Source organism: Rhyacophila brunnea, unplaced genomic scaffold (assembly GCF_057557595.1).
Source record: "Rhyacophila brunnea isolate RB1 unplaced genomic scaffold, BYU_Rbru_1.0 scaffold_17, whole genome shotgun sequence".
Lineage (NCBI taxonomy): Eukaryota > Metazoa > Arthropoda > Insecta > Trichoptera > Rhyacophilidae > Rhyacophila > Rhyacophila brunnea.
The window spans coordinates 5,339,341-5,366,000 of record NW_028232827.1 but is presented as its reverse complement, the minus strand read 5'-3'; the positions used below and the strand labels follow the sequence as shown (position 1 = coordinate 5,366,000).

The following is a 26,660-nucleotide window of genomic DNA, read 5'->3' as shown; positions in this document are numbered from 1 at the left end:
GTCATTAATTATTACGAAAATAATATATGACATTTCAGGACTAAAATTTATTTAGCATTGTTTTTGTTTCTGGAGGAATCGTCACTGTATCATTTACTGTTTAACTGATTCAATACAATTAATATTTAATACACGTTATAAAAGATGAGGCTGGTTTCGTAAGACAGTTGTCAACATTTGTGCTTAGTGAAATTAGTCTTAATCTAAATCCAAAATATAATAATCCAGCTCCAGAATAATACATATTTGTGACTTATTCAGTTTAAAATTATACCTTCTTGTAGACTGTTATACTTTCTTCAGCTGTTGAATAATAAATCTATACTTAGACCTACACGGTGTTTGTTAATCATAAACTTTTTTCATTCAGTGATAGTAAATTAATTATAATGTAATCAAGTGTTCGAATCTCGGGTCTGGCAAAAAAATCACGTCATGTTGTCTTTTTAATATGTGTTTAGACCTAATACGATGAACAAGTGGCTAACATCTATTTCTCGTTAAAACAAAAATCTGTTAATATTCCACTCCGTGGAAATATATGCGTGATGTATGATCTTCTTCGGATGATTAAAACAAAACAAAAAATACACAATACAATATGTCATAGAATACAATGGACACTGGACTTATTTACCAATGTTAAAAAATTCGTTTAAACTTTAATAGATAAAATAATATTTTATGTTTTTTTGAGCATTTTTTTGACGTGTTGACTGACATTTTATTTTCTGTTCTTTCGCAGGAGTCCAGAACAACTGTTACAACAAAGATATTGACCGACATCGAAGACATTTGGGACGAACGCATATTGAGGAAATTGGTAACGTATTGATTACTGAAAATCAGGAAACAACTTTAACAAAAATCATTATTTTTTTATCTTCTCATCATTAGTCCTATAATGTTGCAATTTTTGTAAACTCAATATCTTTTTGTCGTTCGTTCGATAATTGAAAAAAGATGCTTTGGGTTGATTTTAAAAATAGAATAAACATATTTACAGACCTACAAACTTATCTGTAGAATGGCCAAAATGGAACTACAAACTACTATAGGATGCCATTTTGAAAATTTCATTCCAATGTCAGATTTTGTCCAGTTACTAGTCTTGATTGGGTAATTTCATTGCCGACTCAAGTAGAAAGCCGACAACGACTGGTCCTACTTTTTCCGCCCCTCCCGTTGTTGTCTATGGATGACCTGTCATTGCCCTGTCATTGTTATATAGAGTGCTCATACTGACGCGACGCAACTGTTGTGTTCACACAGGGAATGGTTTGATTTGAATAGATAAGTTACATGATAAATAATACACTAGCATTAACACACCTACAAATGTAATGCATAGGTAGATCGATGCTACATATTTTTTGGAAATCGATATTACCACCAGTTTTTGTGTGAAGGACTAGTCTGACTTTGACAGCTGATGAATAACAGGAATGTATATTATTTATAATTTATTAATATATTTGATTTGAGAATTTTTTTATAATTCAATTTGAAACGAGAAAAGGCGAATCAATATGTAAAGCAATCTGGGATCTGATTTTGACAGCTGAACCTGACCACTTGTTGCTTGTGCAAAAATATATGCTCAGGCTTTATCTAAAGATAGCGCTGGTAATTGTCGACAGTGGCTCCCCCATCCCATTCTTCAGATAAGTTTGTAGGTCTGTACACAATAAATATTATCATAATAAAAATCTCAGTATGAAACCGCTTTTTGTGTCAAGTATTGAAATTAAAGGCGTCTATGTTTTTGTTTCGATTAATGAAGCTTAAAATAGTATTATATTATAGAATATGTCTGATTTTGTTTTTGTTGACGAAATTTCAAATTACGTAAACTTAATAGAACAAAATTAACGGTTCCATGACAAAACAGAACAACCAGGGGAACAATAAAACATAAATTTTTGTGGAATCTATTTATTAATTAAATATTTATAAAACTTAAGTTTATAAACGAAATAAATACAAATATTTAATATTTTAAATTTTTTCAATTTTTAAGTGAAATCATCTACTGTTTATTAGTTATATTTTTTACAATATTTTTTATTTTCAAAATAATGGTTTTGTAAAAAAATGTATATAAGTACCTAATAAACAATTGATGATTTCATATTATACATATTTCGTTTATAAACTTAAGTTTTATAACTATTTAATTAATAAATAGATTCCACAAAAATTAATGTTTTATTTTTCCCCTGGTTATTCTGTTTTTTTCATGTTCTGTTTTGTCGGGTTACCAAATTAACATTAAAAATGACAAAAACGGGAATTAAAAACAGAAAACCTCTTTATTCGTCGTATTTACCAATCTAAATATCTTAAATCAATATTTAAATGCATAAATACCAGGAAATAAACAACAGAATTTCAGTGTTTTTTGTTTATATTTTTAATCATAGACATTAATTGTTTAAATTAAGATTTTAACCAAAAAGCACTGAAATTCTTCCTATAATATTTAGTTTTTTGTGTATAGAGCTCTTTCGCAGGGCCGTCTTTAGTTATTATTGAACACGAATGATCACATTCGTCCACAAACGGAGGAGTTTACATGTAAATTGTACGTAAAACATTTCACCATGGCACAGTTCGCCGTGAGCTTTCTTATCGGAAAGAGATGACCGTGTACTATACGGTCTCCAATTTTATTAGATTCAATATGAACATTAATTCAATTCATGAATCCAAGAATGAAAACGTAACCTAACCCAAAAAATAATCCAGTATATCGGCTATTTTTAAAATTTGTTTGCTGTTGGCTTCCTGTAAAGTGTAAACCGACAAGAACCGTGTTTTATTTAGACATGAATTTTATGTCAGTACTATACGACCCAAAGAGGTTGGACGGTCTTTAATATACGGCCATATATTTCCGATACAACATTTCACGGTGAAGTGTAATACGGCGAACTCAGAATTTGATAGTTAACTATGAACTATATTTTGAAGCGTTGAAGTGGGACATGGCGCAAATAAGTTTGGGAAACACTGGACTAGATGCTCATATTAAAACAATCTATTATCCACACTATTTATTATTATTATATACCTATGTAATGCGGCATCTTCATAGATGCTGGATATTATTTGCGTGGACTTTTATGATTAGGTATAGTAAAGAAGTCTATGTTACTGATTTTTTATGTCTTGTTTAAAGTTGGAGGAGTGTTCTGATTACGGAGAGAGAAGAAGAATTCGCGCGAGACTGCGACAGGTCATGGCTGAGCAGGAAGGTTTGTTCGCTTTTTGTTGTTGTCTCAGCCTACAATAATTTAGTACTAATTTTGCATTACACGACCGCTAACAATTATTGGAAAGGGGCTGACAATAAATGCGTCATCTTCCATCGGATGTTTTTTTTATTATTTTATTAAATTGTGTTCAAGTATCCCAAATATTATACATGATATTCATACGCATATAATTTCGCAATTACGTAGCTAGACTGCGGCGGCGGCGCTCGTGTTGTATCTTGTCTATGGTTTTCGATTCCTAATTGTAATTTGCGGGGTATAAAATACTTAATGTGGAGTGACGTCTAGTGTCTTAATTATGAAGCATGCAATTTAACGTTACAATTTACCGAACATTTACGTTTAAACATGTTTTAATTACTTATATTAATACTATCGACCGAAGGTACTTGACGGAATTTGAATTTATATTCTGCTTAATGGATTTAAGTTTTGTACTATTCCGTTTGAGTCGTTTTTTGCGACCCGGGTTTCATCAGTGTATATTTGCCTTTTGGTGAGCCTGAAGATGCCGAAAGGCGAAACCCGGGTCGCAAAAAAATTTCTCAAATGGAACAGTAAAAAACTCAAATCCATTAGAATGTTTTAAGAAAATAATACGTAGAATGGTGTCAGATTCTCGTAGCAATGCAGGCGACTCATTTAGGTTGGGTGTTGGTATCGTTACTTTCAAATGATACTAACACCGTTCCAGCGTAATTTCATCGTGGCCGCACCTTAACAACAATTAAAATTAAAATACATATCTCGCAATTAAAAAAAAAACAACTGTTATTGGAAATGACCGTTCATTTAAAGCTTTCATCTTACTGTGCTTTAATTTTTAAAAAATTATGGTTATAGAAAATTTAAATTTAAATTGAACTTGAAATCTTTCGAATTCATGTCCAATAGAATTTCGTTATTGTCACAATATAGTCAAGTTTAGTTTGAACAGGTTAGTTTGGTTAGTATATTATATTTTATAATATTATTATGAGGTACTCGTAACAGTAGATAAACTTAACTTGGATATTATCAGATTTTAAATTATTATAATATACGTCAGTCATTATCAGCAGAATATTTACTTATACTTTTTTTTAACTGACTTCGGCGACTTCCAAAAAGTTCGCGGTCGTATAATGCGAAAATAATGTTACCTACGTAATAATTAATTCTCCCCCATTTTATTCTAATTGAATTAATGTAATCGTTTACAAAATTATATTGGTGTGGTAGCCGTTTGTCAATGGTTAATTAATTAATTAATTAATAAATGACATCAAAATACTGTCTATATTATGCCGTTTTACCCCAGCAGTGGCGCAACCAAGAGAAGAGACTGGGGGGATACGAGTGCAATGTGTATAGCCTCAGTTTATGTACTTGCTCACAAAATATCAGTACTTCACCCTGTCACACTGTCACCAGATTATACTGTAAACACATGTCCACGCCATGTTTGCTTAAATAGCATGCGTACATACCTATTGTTAATTTGTATTTTCAATGCAGGGATTAAATTAGGTGGATATTTTATTTTTAATAATACAACGTATTTGAACATTATAAATTTAAAGTACCTACCTATTTTAGGCGTCTATTTTAAAAAACCGATAAATTCACGTTTGTATAATATATTTTGTAGTAAACGACGTTTTTGTATTTCGAACGTCATTGTTTTGTTTCAACGTTAATTTATCTTTTCCATTAAAAACAATATGGTAATTTTTATTAGCAAGCAAATAAACATTTTATTCAAATAAATAAATAAATATACGAAAAATAAAATTGGATTGTGAAATTGTAAAATTGAAATTAGTATTGTCAAATATCAATCAAATATATATAAATATATATAAATCAAAAAGATTTTTTATATTGGTTATAATATATTTTCTCAGAAGTGTTTTTCAAAATTATGTATCTTCAATAATTAGAATGGTACATTCTTAAATCTCGTGAATTATTCATTGAATAAAAGAAATAGTTAATTATATTCTTTTGTTTTTTATGAAGTTTGGAAGTTACATATATTATTATCATAACATATGTGATATTACACATGTAAGTATGTATTTTGTATTAGATTTTGATCATAATGATTTATGTAGACATCTGTTTTTGGGAATAGTCACCCTATTGACCATATATATGTACATAATGTATGAGTTCAAAATAGTTGTTTAAATTAATAACACAAATACATTATCCCTCAGTCTAATATCCCGGTTGCGCCACTGTTTACTGGGACAATTGCTGAAAACAAGCAAATTGTTTTAAACTTAATATACCTACCTATTGTTGTTTTTTTATTATGCTTTGGGGCAATTATTTATATTTCTATATTATTATGTTTTAATTGCATGCAAAAAAATGTAACTTCTATTAATAGGATTATTATTAAAATCAGTTAAATCCCAGAAATTATTGTGAATGATCAACTGGTTTTATGATTGCAAAAAAATTACATGATCATCTCTTTAGAGTCCAGGGCTCGAAATGGATCGGAGCGCCGTTACTGTTCGTGAAATCGGTAAAATTATCGCACCATCTCGTGGAAAAAATAATTTGAACATACAATAGAAAATCTAACATTTATTTAACACTATGTAAATATCTTCAGAAAACTGTTGAGCGCTCCGGTTCGTAAACTTTTCCATTTCGAGCGCTGGATTGGATTAATTGGACCGCATTATGCATTATTTTTAGATCAAGTGACGTTTTTGTGATATTGTGATAATAGCCCGGTCGCACATAGAAACTCGACTCGGCCGCAATACGTCGAATTTGTCGATTTGATTCTGTTCACAAAACACATGTAACTCAATGTACTGCCGCACACAGCGCCGGTGCGACATGTTTGTGTAGAAAAAAAACATTTGTTTGTCGCATGTAACAAATTTAAGCCCAGTCGCACATTGAAAATCGTCTCGACTGGTAGGTATAATAGTTGTAAATCAAAACTGAGCGCAACATGCAACTTTCTTATGTGCGTATAGGCAAGGTTGTACGAGGACACTGACGCCACACGGCAAGCCAAAATGAATGACGAAGTGCGACATTTCGGGATTATACCTGCGCTGCATGTCGGGTGAAAATAGTTGCATGTGCCTCCAGATATTTTTTTCAACCTAAAATGTTTCACACCCACGATGGCCACGTGGCTTACGCGTTGGCCTATTGCGTCGTGGGTCCCAGGTTCGAATCCTGGATCTGACAAGTACACATATTGTTTTTCAATTTGTGTATGTGTCAGAGTATGGACCTAATAGGTTGAGCAAGTGGCTGACATCCATTTCTCGTAAAAACTAAATCTGTCAATACAAAACCTCCACTCTGTGGAAGCTCATATCGTCACTGTTCTGGCAGAAGAAACTAATTCGAAAAAATTATATATTGAGTTAGTTATACCAAAATGTTCCTTATTTCAAACTTTACCGTCTGTAAACCTTCTTAATAAATAAATAGTCTTTATTTTAAAGTCATCCTTTTTACGATTACTTAATAAACTCACATGATAGAACATTTCAAACATTTTAACAACTTCAAAGTCAGATTACTCATAACTAGTATTCTCCAGTTAGTGTGTTCTGCCAGAACAGAGACGATATGATCTTATTAGGATCGGATATGGCGAAAAAAAAATGTTTTATTCCGGCAGTGTGCGAAGGTCCATAAGATAACGTGTGTTTTGTGAATAACCACAGCGTCACATCGACATATTCGACACGTTGTAGACGAGACTAGTTTAGATGTGAGAGCCGACTTACTCGACGTGGTGTGTCGCGTGACGTCACTGTCCCGGCATGGTCTCACCGATGTTTGAAAAAGAGAGTTGCAACATTTCCGGCGTAAATTTTATCGATCTTTTATTATTATAAATAATAATTAATTGTCATTCATTACGCACTATTTAAATAATATTATCATGTTCCTTGATCTACAAATGGATAATGTCGTCCAAAATTTACTCGGTCTTACCATTGTGTCCAATTTGTGTCTTATTTTGTTTCAAAGAAAGATATGTTCATTCATTTACATATTGTTTTTATGTATTGCAAAAAGGAGTATTGATTCTCATGGTCCCCTCACTCACAAGTGTTCGATTATGGTTTCCCTCGAAGCAGATGAGACGGTCAATTCGTCAGAAACTATCATAGTCATTTTTAATAATGAGCATATGTCACAAGCTAAATAATGTAAAAAAATCTCATTATTGTAATTTAACATTTATTGCTCAAAGGCAAAGTTTTCGCAAGGGGGCCTCCTCGTACCCGAAACCTCGCCACTGCGAAAGCTTGTGATTTGTGGGGGGGGGCACTTACCACTGTGACACTTAGCAAGATTCCCATATAATTAAATGGGTACCTGTAGTCTAAATCGAATTAATGAAATTGTCATGGAAGGATACTTCTTTATAATAATAGTAAAATAATTTATTTTGTACTTGAAGCAGAAGTTCTACGAAAATGGATGTGCTTCAGAGTGCATCAATAATCTAGATTTTACACGACAAAATATGACAATAGACCATAGAGACTCGATATGTACTTAAAATATTCGAAATCTCTTTGAAATATTGGTTATTTTCAATTTTACTCTACTGTTTATTGCAGCTGTATATAAGTAGGTATATAAGTATATAATATTTTCAATTTGTTTAAATAAATCGATGTTTGGTGGCGTTTCCAGCGTGCGCGCAGATAGTCGCCGAGGCTGCCGAAGAAGGCGTCCGCTCCACCGGCAAGGATGGAGGACCGAAACGCCAGTTCTCAACCGGTGAGTGTCCAGGGGGGACCGCTTTGGCGGCAGGGGGATCCGCCCCGCTGTCCGCGCCTCTGCTTAACGAAGTGCATGGCGCCCTAGCTCGATTGCAAGGTGCGCTCTGCCAGGAAGGACGGGGCGAGGAACTGCTGGAGCTGGTCGCAAAGCTGCAGGCCGGCTTGCTGGCCGAACCGCAGGAGAAGAGACCGAAAGGACGATTCGCCAGGAGGCGCGACAGGAAAACCAGGCACACGGTCGGTGTCACAAAAGAAGAATTGAAAAGCGCCAGGAAACTCATCGAAGATATGAACTTCCCGAAACACGTCAGTGAACAAGACGTGCAGCAGTTGGAAGATTTAATTCATCTCCAACCTGGCGACGAAGCTGAGTTTATCACGCCGTATGGTCTTCAGAAGCAAGGTTCTCTCGGTACGTTTTTGTCCACGTACGGTGAAGCGGCTCCGCTCTCTCCGGTTAGAAATGCTACGGCCCAACCTTTCGTCAGTTCCAGTAGTAAGTCTAGTATAGATTCTCAAACGATACTGGACGATAATCCCGTTTTCCACGACGCCGCACCTGTCAAGCAAAAGAACTTTCCGGTTATCAGGCAGGCTTCCGTGGAAGCTTCTCCTTTGAACAACACCCGCTTTGGAAAACACGGAAAACAGCGTCCGATACTTGAAGGATCAATATCATTGGATGGAGAAAGGGACATGCACGGAACCTTCATAGGCGCGGCAAGGTATAACGCCCTGCACCCGGAATCTGATTCTTCCGGTGATGAATCGGAAGATGACGTAGGACCCATCGACGCTCACTTTGTTATAAGGCAAAATGATCCTCAGCGTTTGCAAGAACCTTCACCCAAACCGATTCTAAATGGACACCTTTCCCCGAGAGAAGATTTCAATAGAGGATTTTTGAACAAGCAAGTTGTCGCTCCAAGCCACCAAAGACCGAAATTCGGTAACTTTACCCCCACTAATGGCATGGTTAATGGAAGTCCCTTCAAGAAAGAAGCGCCAAGAGAAATTAATAATATAACCAATGGGGGAATTAATAATGATTCAGCTCCAAAACCCGGAAATAATAGATTCTCTAATAAAAAAATAAAAATGAAACGGGCTAATACAATTGATATCCCTAAGCCTCTGCACTGTTACAGTGTTGAAAGTGATGACGAGGCAGACAAAGCAGACTCTGGCTTGGAAGCCAAGCCTAAGATACCGAATTTTGAAGCTAAGACTGACAACGACCGTAAGTTCCTCGCTTTTATAAAGAAGCATGACGACAGCGATTCTCAAATGCCTGTGAAACCTCAGAATGGATTCGGAGGGAGACGCGACGGCGGATGCAATTGGAGCAGTTGCTTTGGCAGCATCAAAAACGTCTTTGAAGGTTCGGCTTCCAACAGTCGTTCGTCTAGCTCTGCATCAGCGAAAAAATTCTGGAAGGCCTCAGATGACTCCGTAAATTTTTCCAGGCCTTCAGACTATGGACCCAAACTCACTAAAACGGGAGTACAGCAATTGAATAATTTACGAGAGAATAAAACCATCCAGTCTCGGCAGCCGTGGAATTCTTGGAATTCAGAAGCTCCGGGAAGTGTTATAAAAGGCTCTTTGACAATCGCAACTCCGGAATCACCCAAAATACCTAATACCATAAAGCCAATACAGAAGCCGGCTCCTGTCAATAGATTTTCTCATGCACCTATGTCAGTTTTCAAACCTTTACCTAAAAAGATTGTGACGTCACCTACGAATAGTATACCACAAATTTGGTCACCGCCTTCTGTTGCAGGAAAAACAAATAAGCCCTATGACTATCCTGAAGCTGATAAATTCGTTCAGAAGAATAATTTTGTCAGCAGTGGCTTACTTCAAAATGGATTCTCTACAAAACCACCGACGTGTAAATCACCGGTTGCTATCGGTGTCCCTTGGGCTCGTACCGAGATACCTACAAAAGATAACCGAGTAATGAACCTGGCTTCTAATAGGTTTGAGAAGAAATTGCCAATAGAAATACCCGCGTCTATACCTATTGCACCGCCTCCTCCTTATAAAGAGATAAATTTCAATCCTGCTCCAATACATAACGGACAAGATCCATCTGGTAAACGATTCTCAACTCCGCAAATTCTTCCTCCACCGGGTGCTCTCTCGGCACCAAATCTAGTGAGGAAACTAGAAAACTTGAAGCAACAGTTTGAGAAGGACAGTGATAAGTTTACAATTCTGCCTGAGAAATCTCCATTGGGTATTTTACCTGAAAAGATTAATGCTGAGAAACTTCAGATAGAATTTTACGAGAAGCAAATCCGTGAGAATAGTAAAAAGTTTTCGCCCGGTAAAGGATTGGCAGCCAGAAGATTTTCGGAGCAGCTGCCGCCGCCGGATTATAATACTTACACCGTGACAGACTATACTCCTCCTGTTCATGTTTCTACCTTTTCTCCCCTTCCGCAGATTCCTGACATTGAAGAAAACCAACCTCGACCGCAAAAGAAACTGCCTGATTTAGTTTTGAATGATGTTTCTCGTATTACAAAAAAGACAGCAAAATCTCCAGTTCTTCCAATTGAAAAACTGAAAGCTGTCGAAATTCCCAATTATAATAATAATATTGCTCCCAACTACCCAGTAGATAAGAAAAAGGTGCCCAAGGGATCAGATTCTGATAAAGAGTACAAAGCTGTAACAAAAGTTATGAAAGCACCCGTATCTCAGCAGGCCGTTATTAAACCTCAAGTAAAGACACAAGAAACTTATGAAAAGAGAGACACCGCAGCTAAGAGTTTAAAGGGTGTGCTTCAAAAATTCTCCAGCCCTAAACATGATGTCATTTCCCAAATCGAAAATGCTAAAGAGGCATCCCAGAAGAAAAAATCTCCACCCAAAGTGAATAAGTATGAGAAGATTTCACCCGACACTGTACCCAGTGTAAAGCCGATGAAACAAACTATTGCAACGGCTCCGAAAAAGGCCTCAGCGCCAATGAGGCCAGAGCTTGATCTCACCAAGTGCGTTCCTACGATAAAGTATATCGACGCCACGCCCACCAAAAACTACAATTATAACGTTATGACCCAAAGAATTCCAGACCCACCCAGAAGTTCAAACGGGAACCGGCCGCGTGCCCCTCAAGACCCTCGCCCGTTCGTTTCAGACTCGTTAGAGATGAACGAAAAAGGTGATACGATAATCAGCTCACGACTGCATTTCCCTACTTTAAACAAAACGAGCTTCGCTTCCCCCGTTAACAGCTCCGGTTCGCAGACTCCCTCTCCGACGGCTTTGAGCAAATCCGAATCCTGGCATCAACTAATCCGACAGAATGCCATGAAGCCGCCATCGCCGCGAATATCACCCGGGAGCAGGGTCGCCAGGGCCAAGTCTCTCCATCTTCTGGCCGTGCCCAAACAATTCGAGGCCGGCATCAGCAAGGACGAGGTCCGCGATAAAAAGAAAACGGTGGAGGCTTACTTTTCAGGGCAGCTCTCCCCCAACAAGCTGGCTAAATCTTCTTCCCAGCATTCGATCCACGAAGAGGTCTTCGAGCAGCGGACCGTGAGGTCGACCGTCCCCGCCAAATACCGACCCAAATCGGGAACGATCGAGTCTCCACCCGCGACTAATTTCAGCCTGGGGCGAAGTCGGACAATGCCTCTAATGACGTTCGCAGAACTGGCTTTACTGGACGAAAACAATATAGAGGACGCGTTTGAAGATCTCTTCAAGTCGTCGTAGGAGTCGGGCCGCCGACGCAGCAATCGCCATTCCATCCGAAAGCCATCCGTTTAGTAGACTAGTAGAGAACCATTGCGGGGGGTCCCGCCATAACTTTTTTGATTTGTAATTTAGATAGGCTAATCGAGGAGACGCTTCGGAGTCTTCGGGCGGCGGTCGCGGATGAGGACTCTAGCGCGTGAGTGACCGACTCTTGCCCCGTGTGACAGCTTGCCTCGCCTCCTGTACAGACACACCTAACAAACATACCGTAGAACTCCCCTCGCGATCACAGAGTCCGATGGAGGGAGTTCTTTTCCGTTATCGTCCGGCAGTTATTCGTCGCATGTCCTATCTACCACAGCACCCGCCTATGTCTGCCTTCACCGAACCAACCGTGTGTCGCATGCCATTTGTGATTAAACATGCATCTATACATGACCATTTATATATATCTACATATTACATTTAATATATATGAAATAATACCGGTATTTAGAATACATCTCCTCTTAATAATATTGTCATGCTCTCCATCAGCAGTATTCTGCCATCTTAAAAGCGCAACAGGGGTATCTAAAGTCTACTACAGACCCACACTCATCTTACTCGCAAACAATTTATATAACCGTTTGTAAACTTTTGCTCCTGCAAAAATGCTCGTAATGAATCGTTTGTCTGAAACTCTACGTACGTCCACACTTGCAAACAAATATATTTTGGACAACTCACGTCATAAATTTTTGCGCGGTTTAATTAAAATAACATTCTATAAGACCGCTTATCGTGTTACTTTGGGTGAAAGAATAAACATGTTTACACAGTGTTTCCGTGCATTTGCACATATTTTCTGCCCGCGAAGTGTTTGCAAATCGTTTTTATACGTTTGTTTATTTGTTTGTAAGTAGTAGATTGTATGTAGGTCTGTACTAGACTTAATTGTGATAATTTGGAACTAATTTTTGAATAAGACTTCAAAACTTGATTGCATTAGGGTGAAAGTCTCTTGTTCTCGGTTTGACATATTATATTTTAAAGAAAAATTAGTTTTTTAATATAAACAATTATCAATCCACTTATCTCATATGATGTTACCCCTTTTGTGCTTAATTTGGTAGTATTAATTAATAATGGTTGTTTATTATCATTAAACTAAAATAATTGATTGCTTTTTTGCGAAAGCTTCGAGTTGTTTTCGTGTTTTGAATCAAGTACTGTTTTTTTTTTTTAAATGGCTGCTAAGTGTTGTTGTTTGTTTGACCGTGTCTTTGTCTTTTGCAGAAAATATCTCAACCGTTGAAACGACCACCACCACTACACAAAAAGTGTCGAGTGTGTCGGGAAAAGGTACGCATCCCCATTCATTAATAATTGTAACAATCACTTCATAAACTTTACTCAATATATAGTAATAGTTGAGCGCCTGCTTCATGATAACTATAATAAATTCATTGACATATTGACTGTCAGGAACCGGATTTGGGTTCCAGTGTTTACTGAATGAAAGTAAAACAAAACACTAATGTTATAATATTCTCTCATCGTCTTGTTCACACTTTGTCACTGGCATTTGTATACAAGCGATCGAAGTGCCGGTTCCAAACAATCCATCGGTTCATACAGATAATATGGACATCTCTTAATGTGCTTTTAAACGATCAGCATAGACTAATATTGACGATCAGTTTTGCTGTCCGAAATAGAGACGAGACAGAATGGGTTTTCCATCAGTTATATCTGTTTTTAGAGTTGACAGTTAAATTGACATGTAAATTACTATGTTGAAGTATTTTTCGTACTACTTTTCTAATTTCGATTAAAATATTATATTTCGCAGTTTCCCAACTGAATGGATAACTAAACTGATCGTTTAAATACACCGCATTTCAAAACTGAACGGACCAAAACGGAGAGCACAATTAAACGAACAACAGAACTGACGTCTAAAAGTACTTTTTAATGGAAAGCATGCGATGTGACAATACCAGAGACAATTCTCTGTCTCTTCTTCTTGTGTATTAATTCAAATCAACAGTATCAGGAACTAATGACATTGTATTTTCAGTCAATATTGTATTAGATGGCATCTTTTAACAAGTATTTAATAAAATGCCTATAGAAAATTGAATAATTAAACTCTTTATTATGTAAAGTAACCATTATAAATTTTAATATTAGCATTATGTTAAAATTCATGTTATGAAATTTTAACATTCTACTCACAATATTACTATGGCAGTATCTGACAGGCCGCCGATTTTTAACAATCGCTGTGATACCGATAATTTGTGGCTTGTATTTCATAATTATTCAAACAGATGTCACTGTGTGTTTAATATTTTAGATTATGCAAATCAATCGACAGTGGCTAGTAAAAGTTTAAAGTCGGACGAGATAACTCCCAAAATTTGTATGCGCGACCTGTCGATCACAGCCTCATAGTGCGAGTTTACTCGCTGGAGAGATAGAACTGGTTAAAGTATCCATAATGAAATGTTAACATTATTTATGTTAAAATCGGCATTATGAAATTTTAACATTATGTTAAAATAACTAATACTAAGAATTTGTATCGCTATGATAAAATGACTAATTTAAACAAATCTCATTTCAGCTTCTGACAGCGTCCCAAAACCGAAAAATGTTTCGCCGTTTGCCAAATTCAGACAACTGGACAAACAGAATTCGCTCCCATCGACCCCCAGGTGAAAAACACAAATTCATAATACCTACTAACAATAAATAAATATAATATTTCTTAACAATGTTAAATGTCATTATCTGTCTATTTTTGTATTTTATGTTGACATGAATTTGATCGTTGAAATGTGCAAGAGTTGAAATCCCCAATGTTATTTATTATTTATTACCAACATATTATTTTGATTACTCAATGACAGCAAAAAGTAACTAATTAAATCAATTTTTAATTTAAACATTTATAAAAACTCGAAGGGTTTAACGAAAGACACAAATAATTCATAGTGATTTACTATTTTCTTTCCTGAAATAAACCTTTACCCGTCTCCCATAATTTAACAAACTCTTCTTGTGTATGGGTCACCACATTCAATTGTGTATTTAAGCGGTCTTTCATTTTAAAACATCTTAATTATTATGGAATATAATATAATAATTATGAGATAGACCAAGGCTAATTTATTCTGTCCACAAATTTAAATTTAAATTTAATTAATTTAATTTAATTTAATTTAAATTATGTACTATACCTAAAGTTATTTAGGTCTTTTAGTTAATTACAATCTGTATTCGTAGAGTTGCTGCCAAAAGTTGGTAAATCGATAATTTAGGTATTTAGAGCTAACAATGGATTATGTGTGTATATTATATAAATATGTATGCTTAAAAAAAATTCAAGGTCATCAAATATATAGAACATGCACATAATCACAAAGAAATTAGCATTTTGCATGATTTTACAGGGAATGTCAAATTTCATATTGCAATTACTCCATAACACGATTTAGGGACTTACCAGCTTTTGGCAGAAACCCCATGATATTATCCACTGGTTATTAGTTATTACGATGCCTTCGATCTTAACACAAAACCTCTGTGAAGGGTTTAAACTAAATTTAATTTTTGATAATAGAACGGCATGTAAATTTGACCCAGCCGTAAGATTCTAACCCATTGCACCACAAGTGTACTGCGCTAACCTACGCTCTACAGTGTGGAGAATTAAAAAACTTTCGAATGTGGCGATCCATTTTCAAGCTCTGACTAATCGGTCTGTCGATGCCTTTATCCGAATCCACAAAAACCGTGAAAGTAAAAGTTGTCCTGAAGTATAATGGTGTTTGCATGACGGGCAGCTCCCCTATGACCCCTTCGACCCCCACGGGGGGGGGCGGCGGGCCCCTGTTCAAGTTCACAGACCCCAAGCTGCAGGCGGGGGCCAACTCCATCAAGGAGCGTCTCCTGCAGTGGTGCCGCGACAAGACCTGCACATACGAGGTACAGCCGACTTCCAACACAACGCAACAGATGCCGTGCATGACGCAACCAATTCATTAAACACACATACACACGTATCCTTTTATGCATTCCTGCTATATCCCACAATATCTTACACCAGCACCGGGCATATGCATTGATTCGTACGAAGCTCGTTATTATGTATATAATACAATATTTACTTGTCATATATACAGGAGACTGTTTTTGTTGCCGTGGTAACCGATATAATAAAAAATCATAAAATACCAATCAAAACGAATCATCACATTCTCAATTTCCCTTCACATTGTACGCAACTTAAAAGTTCAATACACTTCATCAATACATTAACCATGCGTGGTGAAAATGTGTCATCAAAGTCACGTTTGATGTAACTTACTGCTAATTTTAAATCATTTATGGCACTACAACCCTTGGCGGGCCAAGCCCTCATTCAAAAACTTCCCCCACCTGGACGATCGAGCGCCGACACTCTCCAGTTGCTTTGACCGAACATTCTAACATCTCCTGTGGAGCATTCCAGCCATCTGGGTCTTCTTTTGCCTTCAAAGGTTGTGTACCTACATAGCCCGCCTTGCTGGTATATTCTCCGGCATTCTATACACGACGTGACATGATTTTTTCGCCCCCATAAAGTACAGCTCCTCAATATACCTTGACCTCCAAATACCACTTTCTTGAATAGACCCAAAGATTCTTTTCAAAACTCTCCATATTTCTCTCATTCTGTTTACTGGTCACAGGAGAATTTTAAATTAGTGCTGAGGCTAAAGAGAAAATAATTCTTTAGTCCAGGCATATTTAAAGTAGGTCAATACTCGAACCACACTATACATTCTGTAAATCAAATGAGAAATGAATATTGTCATCGTCATTTTCTTTACAATCCTGTGTGGATCTTGGCCATCTCCAAGATATCTCTCCACGCCTGCATATCCTGTGCTGCGGTTCTACAGTTATAATGGCGTCTTTATTCACGCAGTCAAGACATCGCAATTTGGTATTTTCGGAAACTGCGTTTCGCAAGCGTCCTACCTTAAAAGAATATGTTATATTATATAGATAGGCCAATACTTATGAGCTGCATTTAAGTAAATTATTCATTACAAAATCATAAACTAACATTTTCACATCCCAATCCATTTGGCGAAAACATTTAACAACACCATACGATTATCACAAGTCCGCTATTTTCATTAGCATCGCTGTCTGTCCTTGTTATAACTAATATTTTTTAAATATACATACACGGGTAGACCTAAGACTTCAAAACGTAACTGTAAATACTCTTCATTTTTCATGTTACTTGTATTTTCAGACGTATCATTATTTCTAATACATGAAGGACTGTAAACATCCAACCTTTAAAGTCATCTGCCATTTTGAAACATATCAATTTTTTTCCCAGTTCTCCAGTTAAAATTAATATCTTCTTTTAATAAAGCCAAATACCTCGTACAGCAGTATAGTCAAAAAAAGGTACGCTTTTATATAAAAGCATGAACTTCACCGGGGAGAAAAATTAAATGTTCCATAATTACTATGTGATTGATTTTCAGTTTGGATACGTATTTTATGGTACTGAATACTCGTTTGAAGTTAAACTTGGCATTTTGAAATTGGAAGCCTATAAAATACCAAGATGGTCCAAAAAATGTCATTATTTAATTCAGCAACATAATCTAAAAATCAATCAAATCAGACAATACCTAATATTGGCCGCCATTTTGGAATTATGGGGCTCCTAGGTAAATTTTGAAGCAGCTCAATATCATAAAAATTACCATTAAAATAAGCCAAAGTTCATGCTTTTAACAAAAGTGCATAGGTACTTAATTCATTTGATTTTTCGTCATTTGCCACCGACCGAAGGCAAATGTATTATTCTCGCATGATTCAATTGTTTTGAAGTCCTAACTGTCAAATTTGTATTATGTTGTAATATCTAACCCCTGTATGTTTTTTTTTGTATAATTTCTGTTTAATAACACAAATCTATCGGAGGTAAATAACGGAAATAGTAAAATTTTATTTTATATTGAACAAAATTTCTACTTTTTCGTTGACACCTGGATTTTTAAGCCGCAGGTCTAAAAGTGAGTATGATGATGTGACTGTTTTTTTTTAAGTCATCATATTTATGTCAATATTCTCTATATTCTGAAGGACATTCAACACTCCACGATAGTCGAATGACCTATTGTTGTACATGTGCCTATAGCTTTAGGGCCAGATGCAGAGATTTCGCAACTAAATTAACTAATATAAATGGTGTCATCACCATAATAATGCCATATTATGTCAGAACAGCCAAACACTGGATTCAAGCAAATATGCCATAGTATTTTAGTTTATTCGTACAAAAGATAAAATAAACCAGAATTTGAAATAAAATACAAACGAAAGTGAATGTTCTGACAGCTGTCAATTGATTTTTTCAATTACACCGTTAATTAATGGTGTCGCCACTAACTACACAGCAAAATTCGACTGCCTAACATTAATCGGTAGTTACGTATGACTAAACATCTGGTCCTTACTTTTGAAAATATTCCATGTGACCAAAAATACGGCATGCGGTATAAGTCAGTATTGTAATCATCTCACATTTAGACAATAGGTTCAAAAATCCATTCTCCGCGAATTGCATATACCTAATTCTTTTTCATCTCACACTAACTCTAAATTCCTTTCATCACCTGTTCCGCTTTTATCTTTACACACTCTCCGAAGATGATCACATCACGGGCAGCCGTTCAACGAAGGTATTGGACCTGCAAGTGCTTCCGGTGTCTGCCTGTCGGTATAAATACACTCCAATCCTTTCCATATTCCTGAAGAGACATGATTTCTCAAGTAGACGTTCAGTTTTTTGATATAGCGAATATAAAAAACTCTTAAATTGCCTATGTGGTCACTGTCATGACGTTGTATCCACTCGTTGTTATGACTATTTATCTACCTACCCACGGTATCGTAGTTAGTGGAGCACTCTTATCTGAAGCCGTGGGCAACGGTTCGATCCCGTATCTGGTAAAAATTGCATGTGGTTTTTTCAATGTGTGTTTTATCCAGAGCAATGACCCAATAGGTTAAAGAAAATCTGTCAATTTAACCTCCACCTGTATAGGTTCATATTATGCTCCACTCAGAAGCTGAAATGAAAAATTTCTTTTTTTTTCTGTTGGTAACATCTCTACTTTGGTGAACTGTCCTATTTTGCTTATTTTAAAGTCAATTTAACTACATTTGAATTGTGAAAATTGTAGCCCATACAGTAATATAAATTATTGTATATGTAGTTCATATGTAGGTACATTCTTTTAATGACCGTGACTGTACAGAACACTGCGTTACTTTACTATAACAGCGTCGTTATCATTAAATTTATTGATGAAAGCGGAATTTACCACATATGCGTGCATCGACGAAGTGTATAGCTTTTCTTTTTTTCTTATGCTATGTAATATCATAATATATGCGCGGTAGTAAACTTTGCCTTAAAATGAAATGCAACTGTTGGAATAGACTTTTGTGTTATATGTCAGGACATTACTAATCCAGACTGTCATACATAGATACACATAGACAATATAAGAGGCTCGTTCGTTATCTATAGAGAAAATAAATCTATGATTATTTGTATTCATAAATGTAAAATTGTTTCTTACTCAAATTACATGACCAAGATAGAATTAAACATGTACATTGCGTTACTACGTATTCTAGTGGCGAATGGGTGTCTCTTGAAGGTGGTAGGTAGGGTATCGTAGATAACTGAAAGAATGTCTTAGGACAGCCATTGCCAGGACTTGAATTTTAATTTATCTTCAGTGTTTTACTTAACAAAAAATTAAATTAACCGCAATTTGAATTCGGCCTTGAATATTCTACTGTCTCGGTAGTTCAGCATTTTGTCGAAGGGACCGTTTTGCATCAAGTCTAGCTCGAAAAAAATAATAAATATATATTGTAAACATGTGATGCTTTTATACCTATAGTCTCAAGTTTTAACATTGTGTTTTTTACAATACGTGTATAATCGTTTGTATGTGTTGTATAGGTAAAATATACCAAATTAGTTGAAGATTATATATAGCTCATTACATAATTAGTGGAATTGCTAAGTGCCATCTGGTTGACCAAGTCGACTATCAATTTATAATACATACTTACAGACAGATGTCATTAGCAAATTATATTATTTTTGTAGAATATAAAATAATGAAGTTATTATTTAAATACGTAATAAGGCAGTTATTTTTATTAAGAACGTAGGCTTTAAATAATCGCCTAGTATGAAGTCTTCGCCGCTACGTAATCATTCTAATTTTATTTTTATATTTTATAACTAGGAAGGGTTCTATCTTCTTTTTCATAAATCGTCACAAAATATTAGACCCCACAGCGTAATACTGTATATGCACGACCCTTTATGCTATCTTCTAAAGAAAGTTATTATCAACATATTTTGTATTTTTTAGTCACTTTCTGAATACAAATAGTCATCGAATTATGGTTTATGTATAATATACTATCTCCAAATTGAATATAATTTGTCATGCGTACCCTTATATCAAATTCTTTTCTATCCTCACATCCTGACAAAAATAATACCCCTCGATTGAAAGATACTGACAATTTTTTGGTGTTTTTCGTGGAGAGAAATGAATAATATGATTTTTAATTAATTTGTTTATTGGTGTTGTAATTTACCAAAATAATCACATTCAATGGCGAAATGAAATCGCTTCAAGGCTCCAAGGAAGGATCGCCCGGTTCAATGTATTTTTTTCCTAAATTGCATGATGTTAATACCTCTGTTTTATATGTTAATTATTATGTTTGGTGAGTATAATATTATTATGTTGTGAAGTAAAAAAAAGTGTACAGTAGAACCTCGATATAACGGACTTCGTATATAGCGGACAAAATATCCGGTCAAATGGGAATATTGTTAAAAACGTCCTGTTAATGTTATACATGTTTAAGTCCAAGTGTCACCGCTTCTAAACAATATTTGGCGCATGATAATCAAATAACGTGTATTGATTATTCGTCAGATAATGAAATTCAACTATATTACACGCAATTTTGTAATTTTAGAGAATTTATTATAAAAAAAAACAGCAGACTTCAATAGTGCAAACAAATTTGATTCTTCTTTAAAAGCAAGCGCGTCGAAATCAAACATTAACGTAACTCCATAACGGGTGTCTGGAAGACAAATAAAAAGGATTTTGTTTGTATATTTATATAATGGACTTTTGCTTATAACAGACACCCCACCCCCTTATGCGCATTAATTAGTTAGTTATATCCAGATTCTACTGTAGTATCAAAATTTGATAACTCCATTTAATTTGAAAATAGAACAGTCCATTTACACTACAAATTTATAATATGAACTAAAAGAAGTTGTCCACGAAATGAAAGTTGATTTTAAATCTAACACTCTCCAAAAACAACAATAGAAGCTGTTACCTGATATTATATTGATTTTCATATTTTATTAGTTTTGCTAAAAATACAAACAGTTTTATTGAAATTTATCGAAAATATCTGCAAATCAACATTTCAAAATGAGGTTACTATGATCATACTCGATGCCAACAAGTGATACTTGTAATTATATAAATTTTTTAATATAATAAAATAACATAAACATTAAATTTTTCACATTACAACAATGGCAGTATTGTAGTAGTAAAAGTGAAACAACCTCAGAGGCTTTGAAAAGATTACATAATATGTATTGTAACTTCACCGGGAATCGAACCTGGAGCACTTCGATTAAGAAGTCAGAGCATTATGCATTAGACTACGAGTGCCTCAATGGACATACCATGCTTATGGATTCTGCTTAGAGATTCCAATCCCGGGATCCCGAATCCCGGGATCCCGAGCTATTTTCGATACCTATGAATCCCGGGATTGATAAACATAATCCCGGGATTTCGGGATTGATTTTTTTATCAATTTTTATGGAACATAAAATAAAAGCGAAAACATAACAGAACAAATACTTTTAATAAAAAATAACTACGTTAGAAACAAACTGAGTTTGAGTGAAGTTTGATTTATACCCATGTGTAAGTTGTCGATTCATTTATTTTTTCACATAAATTATTAAAAATGAGAAAGATTGGAAGAAAGCAATGCTTCGCACTTTTAAAAAAGTAATTCCACCGTGACCTCATACGTTTTACGGCAATTTCATATTTGGCTGACTAATTAGATTTATGAAGCGGAAAGGCCATAAGTACGACATGCTTATTTGCTTTACTATTTTAAATCTCGCTAATCCATTCGTTAAGTCTTTACTATCAGAAACAGCAATCTCGTATTAAATTCACATTATTATTTATATATATATATATATATTTAATATTATTTACTCCATTAAACTTATGTATTTCCAAGATTGAACGTAGATATACAATATTAATAATAAATGTCTTAAATATTATAAATTATACTAGATTTATTTTTGACCGATTTTATCAATGTTATGTGTAAATATAAAAATTGTATATTAACAATGGAAAAAAATGCCAATCCCGGGATTGTCAAATTGTAATCCCGAAATCCCGGGATCAGAATTTCGGCTCGGGATTGGATTCCCTAATTCTGCTGTATTGGCAATATATTATTGTTTGCTTTTACACATAATTATTATTGACTTAAAACATTTTAAATGGACTTATCTGTTTTTGATACTAGTAAATAATAAATATTACAATAAATTTATTTGAAATAAATAATTTATTATAAAGCGATGGTTTGTATAATAATATGCTGAATACATTAATAATGGAGATAACCATTTTTGATATTATGTAATAATTAATATTATGATAAATTTATTTGATATAAATAATTACAAATGATGGTTGTGTACACCTTCACAATACTAATATATCCGTGTATGGCGTGAATATGTTGATAAGTCTAAAAACATCAATTCTCAGGGCAATTATTTGTATGGTTGGTATTCTGTGGTAAATCAGGATTTTTTTTAAATTTTAGTTGTTGAGAATTTACAAACATTTTACTGAAATTTAAAAACATCCAAAAACATATAATCTGATTTAACACAGAAAGCCAAACATACAAATAGCTGCCCTGAGAATTGATGTTATTAGAATAATCAACATATTAACGCCATACACGGATATATTGGGATCATCAATGTTGATTTTGCTGTGCTGTGTTTGAACTATATTTTCAACCCTAGTTAATAATAAAAAGAAAGTAAAATTTATAACTTTTCTGTAAAGGATTAAAAGTTATATGAGGTATTCATTTTCAAAAACTGATAAATCCACATACGGTTATAATCTATCAAAAAATACTTACATATTTTATGTGTAATTTCACAACAATTTTATTTGTAATGATCCATAACTTAAAGGCTAGCAACATCATACGAAACGGTTTAGAAAAACCGGTTAATTTAAGTTGATCAAATAAAAATACTGAATATTTTGCTTATATTTATTGGAATAAAGGATTTATCAACTAATTGAATTTACTGCAAACATTCAATTGTGGAGTTATCAGTATATGTTATAAAATAGACGCCTCATATTTCTGACGTTACATAATTACTGACAATCAATTAAGAAAGTTATAACAAATAAACTACAAGTTTATTATATAACCTGCAAAGTATGATTAATTATCATGTCAAAGCTGTTATTAAAAAAAACATTAAATCCAGTACGGTGGACATAGCTGAGTTTAAGAACATGTTGTTAAAGTGCGGTGTAATTTTTGTCTGTTGCAGAATGTAAAGCTAGACAATTTCTCAACGAGTTGGTCGGACGGGCTGGCGTTCTGCGCGCTCATCCATCACTTCCTCCCTGACGAGTTTGACTACTCCAAACTGGGACCACAGCAGCGCCGGCACAACTTCACGCTGGCCTTCAATATCGCTGAGTAAGGAACATGTATTATCGATCTCTGTAGTCGGCCAGAATATTTACGATAGGAGTACATTTTATTTTAACAGACGGAGTGTAATTCACATCAACCTACATTTATTTATTCGTGGCAATTTCAAATAGTAGTTGTTTTGTATGAAAAGTTATAAGCATTCATTCTAAACATTTTGTTAAAAAATGTTATTTTTTTGGCCTGACTTGTCCTCTTTTAAGCATTTTAAGACATTTGCTTATTTGAGAAACACATCTTCGCCCTAGTATTGGTTTTGTGAATATCCATTTTTGACAAAATTGACTTTTTAATGCTCGTTAAAAATTATTAAAAAAAAATATTATATTTTTCATTTGAAACGGAGATATTTTTTCAAAAATTTCCAAGAAACCACGGTACAAAACAATCATTCGGTATTGGTTAAGACAATGTGTGGACCAAACGGCGCTGAGGGTTTGTTATACAGATACCGCCCCCATCTGCTATGTGATTGGTCAACGGATCACTTATCCTTTTCTAATATTAGCGTTGTCTAGCTTTACTGATTATGTCCTCATTACACATCTGAATACGTTATAATTTTTATATTAATTTTGTGAGAATTCGAAGCGATCACTGCTAAAGTGCAGTATCTGCTGTTAAATAAATACAAATTCTTAATTAAATGAGTAACACCGCTGGATTACTCTTATAATATATTCTAATATAATATTGTATCTTTCAATATGTCAAATAAATAAATATGAAAGATCTTTAAGCATTGAAATATTCATATTTCATATTCATATTTTTTCTTCTCCTGAACATTTTAAATTTTGTCGCTTTGGACAAACTAATACTAGGGCGACGAGATGTCATTCACAGAATATGTTATGTAAAATTTACACCCTGGATGGCCAGGCGGCTTAAGCGTCGGCCTCGTGGGCCCCAGGCTCGAATCCTGAGTCTGGCAAGTGCACATATTGTTTTTCACTTTGTGTATGAGTCAGAGTATGGACCTAATAGGTTGAGCAAGTGGCCGACATCCATTTCTCGTAAAAACAAAATCTGTTAATACAAACCTCCACTCTGTGGAGGCCCATATATGATCTTATTAGGATCGGACATGGTCGAAAAAAAAAATTTACAATTGCATATTTATCTATAAACTCGATTCAATCCTCATTTTTAGAATACTCTGTGTTCAAAGCACTACGTTGAGTGTTGACAGTTAACGCTTATATGATATGATGGTGGTTTAAATAACGTTGTTTCTGTTGCAGTGAGAAGGCTGGCATATATCCACTACTGGATGTAGAAGACATGGTGACGATGCGCAAGCCGGACTGGAAATGTGTGTTTACATACGTGCAGTCCATCTACCGCAGGTTCAAGGACCAAGATTAGCCGCCGGAAACCCGCCCCTGCGACCAACTCCGTGTGCCAAATTGTCTACAACTAATTCATATTTATATTCTCTACTTTGATTTTAACAATCACAATAATATAATATTTTTCTAATTTAAACCTTGTTAATAACATAATATTCTCTTTATTCCATTATTTAATAAGACATAATTTTTAAAGTTTGCAGTTTTTTTTTTTTAAATTTTATTTTCCAATTTTTATTATGACTATTATAATTTAATTATTTTATAAAATCACATTATTTATCATATATAGAGCATATTTTGCTTTTTCGTTGGGAATAATGATAATAATTCTACGTTTTCGTTTGATTTTTTTTTTATTTTGTTGTAAAAATAGTAAAACAATTTCATTTTATTTGATTTGATTTTCAAAAATATTTTTGCCTCGCTTTAACAATGTCGGCATAGATTCGCGGTCACGTATACCCGTACCACGTTGTGTTAAATTTTAATTTAAAAAATGCAAATATACCCTTTAAATGTTACCTATATTATCTATTGCTGTGGGAATAATTTATGCCATAGATAATAGATAGAAATCCTAATTTGATGTATTTGACAAGCCCATTTTCACTAACATGTTGTGGATGAGTATTTTTATACAAAATTCTTAGTCTTATCAAACTATTTTGTATTTATATAATTATTGTTGTGATGATATTAAGAAATTTAATTCTATGCTTCTGAGCTTGTTTATAATAATATATTGGAGCTTTATAATAAATATAAATACATAAAAATCTCATTTGTATGTTATTTTTTTAAGTAAATACTTTTTTAGCCACCTCAGAGAAGTAAATTCAATTCAGCTTTGTGACGAAATAGCCTGATTCTTTCATTCGGTTTCTATGTATATAACTGTACCTCAGAGGCAGACGGATGCAACTCCGTTTTTGGGGAAAATGAGTTTTTTTAAGAATCGTCATGCTAAAGGCTTTATTTATTAGAGGCAGAGAGATGCAAGTCCAAGTTGCTATAATAAAAAAGATAGGCATAGCATAAAGATGCAAATGCCATACCTACCTTAGAAGCAGAAGGATGCAAATCCAATAATCCACTAAGATAAAATTCTCTCAAACAGTCTGCAATATGTACTAGACGAGAACCTGCCGGGAGAACAAGCCGGCATTATAGGAGAATACAGCACTATGGACCATATCCAAGTCATCAGAGAAATCAGAGCGGTAATAGGAATACAAGCTGCCGCTATCCATGAGTTTTATAGACTATGAGAAAGCATTTGATTCCACAAAGAAATTTTCAATACTCGATACACTCAGAAATCAATGAGTCCCCGGGTGATATATAAATATTTTCAATAATATATATAGTAGTGCAACAACATCTTGCATGTTCATTTTTTAACATAACTAACTTTGATACCGCTGGCAATCCCGATTATTATCTATGGTCACGTTGAAGAGCGTACGCGATTAGACAGATGTCGCTAATGGAATTTCCGGCCGCAACGGAGATCGCGAGGTGTGAAAGAAGCAACTTGGCTTTTTGATTCTGACTGCCGTCTAGTAAAGTCGTGCTCCGTTTGAGTTTACCCAACATTAATCATGGACGTC

General features: G+C 34.7%; 2 protein-coding genes across 3 annotated transcripts in view; both read left to right on the top strand.

Moving 5' to 3' along the window:
• Positions 1 to 11,957, top strand: part of LOC147073597 (uncharacterized) — a 155,540-nt gene extending 143,583 nt beyond the window's left edge. For both annotated transcript variants that reach the window (XM_085944871.1, XM_085944872.1), the window contains exons 12-14: positions 746 to 823; positions 3,182 to 3,257; positions 7,956 to 11,957. In XM_085944871.1, the coding sequence (XP_085800997.1) occupies positions 746 to 823; positions 3,182 to 3,257; positions 7,956 to 11,779 (3,978 nt within the window). In that variant the 3' untranslated portion in view covers positions 11,780 to 11,957. The remainder of the gene's footprint in view (positions 1 to 745; positions 824 to 3,181; positions 3,258 to 7,955) is intronic.
• Positions 11,819 to 25,199, top strand: LOC147073596 (smoothelin-like protein 2). The gene is made up of 6 exons (XM_085944894.1): positions 11,819 to 11,957; positions 13,040 to 13,105; positions 14,373 to 14,463; positions 15,595 to 15,736; positions 23,529 to 23,680; positions 24,940 to 25,199. Exons 1-6 carry the CDS (start codon positions 11,942 to 11,944, stop codon positions 25,061 to 25,063), a joined length of 591 nt encoding a protein of 196 aa, XP_085801020.1. The 5' UTR covers positions 11,819 to 11,941; the 3' UTR covers positions 25,064 to 25,199.
• The last annotated feature ends 1,461 nt before the right edge of the window (positions 25,200 to 26,660 follow it).

Excerpts from the sequence above, each read along its gene's own strand:
- LOC147073596 (XM_085944894.1), top strand. Across the intron at positions 13,106-14,372 it reads GTCGAGTGTGTCGGGAAAAG|CTTCTGACAGCGTCCCAAAA; the intron begins GTACGCATCCCC and ends ATCTCATTTCAG. Across the intron at positions 14,464-15,594 it reads TCGCTCCCATCGACCCCCAG|CTCCCCTATGACCCCTTCGA; the intron begins GTGAAAAACACA and ends CATGACGGGCAG.